This window comes from Bison bison, unplaced genomic scaffold, assembly GCF_000754665.1.
Source record: "Bison bison bison isolate TAMUID 2011002044 unplaced genomic scaffold, Bison_UMD1.0 scf7180017864486, whole genome shotgun sequence".
In the NCBI taxonomy this organism is placed as follows: domain Eukaryota; kingdom Metazoa; phylum Chordata; class Mammalia; order Artiodactyla; family Bovidae; genus Bison; species Bison bison.
In genome coordinates, this window is record NW_011495046.1 from 4,458,633 (window position 1) to 4,461,891 (window position 3,259).

Consider the following 3,259-nt stretch of genomic DNA (forward strand, 5'->3'; position numbering starts at 1 on the left):
GCCGTGCACATTCTCGGGACCTGATCAACTTTGCCGGCTGGCACTGGCAGGTGGCGCCCGAACAGGGACTTGGGAATCGGAGCGTGACGATGGCCGCTGCCTGCCAAGATTGAGGTAAGTAATGAGGAATTCCTAATTACTTGAAGTAAAGGGCAGGGAGTGTTATTGTCGAGAGTAATAAATCATGGGACAAGGCAATAGCCGCCAGTTATTTGTACATATGTTGAAAACTATGTTAAAAGGTAGGGGAATTCATGTAAATAAGTTACAGCTAGAGAAGTTTTTACTTTTTATAGAAGAAGTTTGTCCCTGGTTTCCAGAGGAAGGAACAGTTAGTCTGGAAACTTGGAAAAAGGTAGGAAAACAGTTGCAGACATATTATTCCTTATATGGTCCCAATCGTGTCCCTGTGGATACTTTTTCTTTGTGGACTCTCATAAGAGACTGTCTGGATCCTGAACATGAGGGGCATAAAATTCAAATGGCTCTCCAAGATTCCACAGAACTCGAAGTTACAGAGCCTTCCGCCCCTCCGCCTGAGCCACTTTATGCCATGCCTGAGGGAACAGCTTGTAAGGCTGGAGGGAATGATGATGTGTTAAGCTCTGATGAACAGGAAGAGTTAAATGAACAAGCAGCTCAGTACCATAGAGAGGATATGCCTTGGGAGATGATGGTTAACATGCAATCCCCCTCGGGAAAAGGGGAATTAAAGCATTCAGGGCTTTCTGAAGAACAGCTGGAGAATTTAATTCAGAAAATTGTTATAGCAGTAAAAAAGGATGCACAGGGAGACTCCCACTCCAGTTAGTCTGTGCCTCCAGCATATCCTCCCTCAGTTCTTGCTGGGCTCAATCCACCTCTGCCTTTCGTAGAGCCGTGATAGCTTATATCTATCCCTGCTTCTTTGCCCGGTGAAAACATAAAAATTAGAAGTGAGATACTATTATCTCCTCTTCAACAAGCGATTAAGCGAGCTAATGAAGAAGGAGAACATATTCCCGGGTTTTCAGGAATCTATCCAGTGTTTGAAAATGCTCAACAGCAGAGGTATTATGAACCGCTACCCTTCAAACAACTAAGAGAGTTAAAAGTGGCTTGTGCACAATATGGCTCGACTGCGCCATTTACTCAGGCTATTATAGAGGCTTTAGGAAATCAAAATCTGCCACCTAATGATTGGAAACAGGTTGCTTGGGCTTGTTTATCTGGAGGAGATTATTTACTATGGAAATCTGAGTTTGCTGAGCAGTGTGGGATCACAGCCGATATCAATCGGCAACAGGGACTGAACACCACTTATGAAATGATGGTGGGAGAGGGAGATTATTGAGACACTAATAATCAACTTAATTATTTGCCTGGAGCCTACCCTCAGATTAGTGCTTCGGCTCTATGAGCATGGAAACAGCTTCCAAATTCTGATAAAAAGACTGAAGATTTATCTAAAATTCGCCAGGGGCCAGATGAACCATATCAGGATTTTGTTGCCTGCCTGCTTGAGGCAATTGGGAAAATGATAGGGGATGAGCAGGCGGGAATGGTGTTGGCTAAACAGCTTGCTTATGTTTCAGTTTAGCGACAATTGGGTTATTGCCTTAGCTGGTTTTAGTAGATGGCTTGATAATCATTATCCCTCAGGTAAAATTTTACAATTTTCTCACTATCACCAATTTCTCTTCCCCAAAATCGTTGTTTCTCAGCCCCTTGCCGACGCCCTAACTGTATTTACTGATGGCTCTTCTAATGGAATAGCTAGTTTGATTATACAGGATAATCCTGCCACCTGGCACACTAATTATAAGTCTGCTCAAGAAGTAGAACTATTTGCCATTTTTCAGGCTCTATTACAAATCTCTGCTCCATTCAATTTATATTCTGATAGTCAATATATCATAAGAGCCTTAAACACTATTGAGACTGTTCCATTTATTGGTACCCTGAATTCTACTATTCAAACTCTTTTTCGTGATATACAACATTTAATTTGCTCCAGAGTTAACAAATGCTATTTCGGTCATATTCGTGCTCACTCTGGACTTCCTGGACCTTTAGCACGAGGCAATGCTTTGGCTGACGAAGCTACACGTAAGATATTTCCTTCATCGGAACAAATGGCAAAAACTTCTCACAGCTTACACCATCAAAACAGCAATAGCTTAAGACTTCAATTTGGCATTACTCAAGAAGCTGCCAGGCAGATTGTTAAGCAATGTCAAACATGTCCTCAATTTTTTAGCATCCCCCATTATGGAGTTAATCCCCGAGGATTGTTGCCAAACGACATATGGCAAATGGATGTTACCCATATTCCTGAATTTGGTAAACAAAAATTTGTTCATGTTACTATTGATACCTTCTCCGGCTTTTTACATGCCTCTCTACAATCCAGAGAAGCTAGCAAACATTGTATAGCTCATTGCATTAAACGTTTTGGTGTTATGGGAACCCCTAAGACCATAAAAACAGACGATGGTCCAGGATACACTGGGAAAAATTTTCAATTATTTTGTACGCAATTGTCTATCGCACATAAAACGGGTATCCCTTATAATCCTCAAGGTCAAGGAATCATTAAACGGGCACATCAAACTCTCAAACATCAATTGCAAAAACTAAAGGAGGGGGAATTGTATCTCAATACCCCCTCCAACTCTTTAAACCATGCTTTATTTGTTCTAAATTTTTTACAATTGGATAAAAGTGGCCGTTCAGCAGCACAGCGATTTTGGAACTTTGATGCGCAAACAATAAGACCTGAAGTCTTTTGGAAAGACCCACTTGTGGGAAAATGGTATGGACCAGATCCTGTAATAATGTGGGGACGAGGGCATGTTTGTGTTTTCCCACAGGATGCCGAAGTGCCGCGCTGGCTGCCGGAAAGGTTGGTACGCACGGCGGAAACGATCTCTAGTAAACCAGATGAGGAGACTGGCGATTCAAGAGCATGATGAATTACCATCTTGGCAACAACTTCAGGCATTGATGCGAGAGGCACAGAATCGTGTTGCTGTGCAGGGCGATTCGATATCACCTTTAAGCTTCCTGATAACCTTATTAATTATCTTAAATCAGATTAATACTGCACATTCTGAAGAATATTCAAGTGCTTATTGGGCTTATTTTCCTGACCCTCCCCTTCTCCAACCAGTGGGCTGGGAGGGTCCATTCCCATATACACTAATGATACTGTGGCTTTGGGTGGTTTTTCAGATAAACATATTATTCCTAATCAAGTTAATTTCTCTTATCATGGAGT

At 41.9% G+C, this 3,259-nt stretch overlaps 1 protein-coding gene and 1 pseudogene across 1 annotated transcript; both read left to right on the forward strand.

The window, feature by feature from the left end:
* Positions 1-184: 184 nt before the first annotated feature.
* On the forward strand, positions 185-1,564 carry LOC105005130 (annotated as a pseudogene).
* A 1-nt stretch (position 1,565) lies between these two features.
* Positions 1,566-2,955, forward strand: LOC105005099 (endogenous retrovirus group K member 6 Pol protein-like). Its single transcript, XM_010862950.1, has one exon. The coding sequence runs from the start codon at positions 1,566-1,568 to the stop codon at positions 2,949-2,951; it is 1,386 nt and encodes a 461-aa protein (XP_010861252.1). The 3' UTR covers positions 2,952-2,955.
* Positions 2,956-3,259: the final 304 nt, after the last annotated feature.

Excerpts from the sequence above, each read along its gene's own strand:
- LOC105005099 (XM_010862950.1), top strand. The coding sequence starts at position 1,566 with ATGTTTCAGTTTAGCGACAATTGGGTTATTGCCTTAGCTGGTTTTAGT.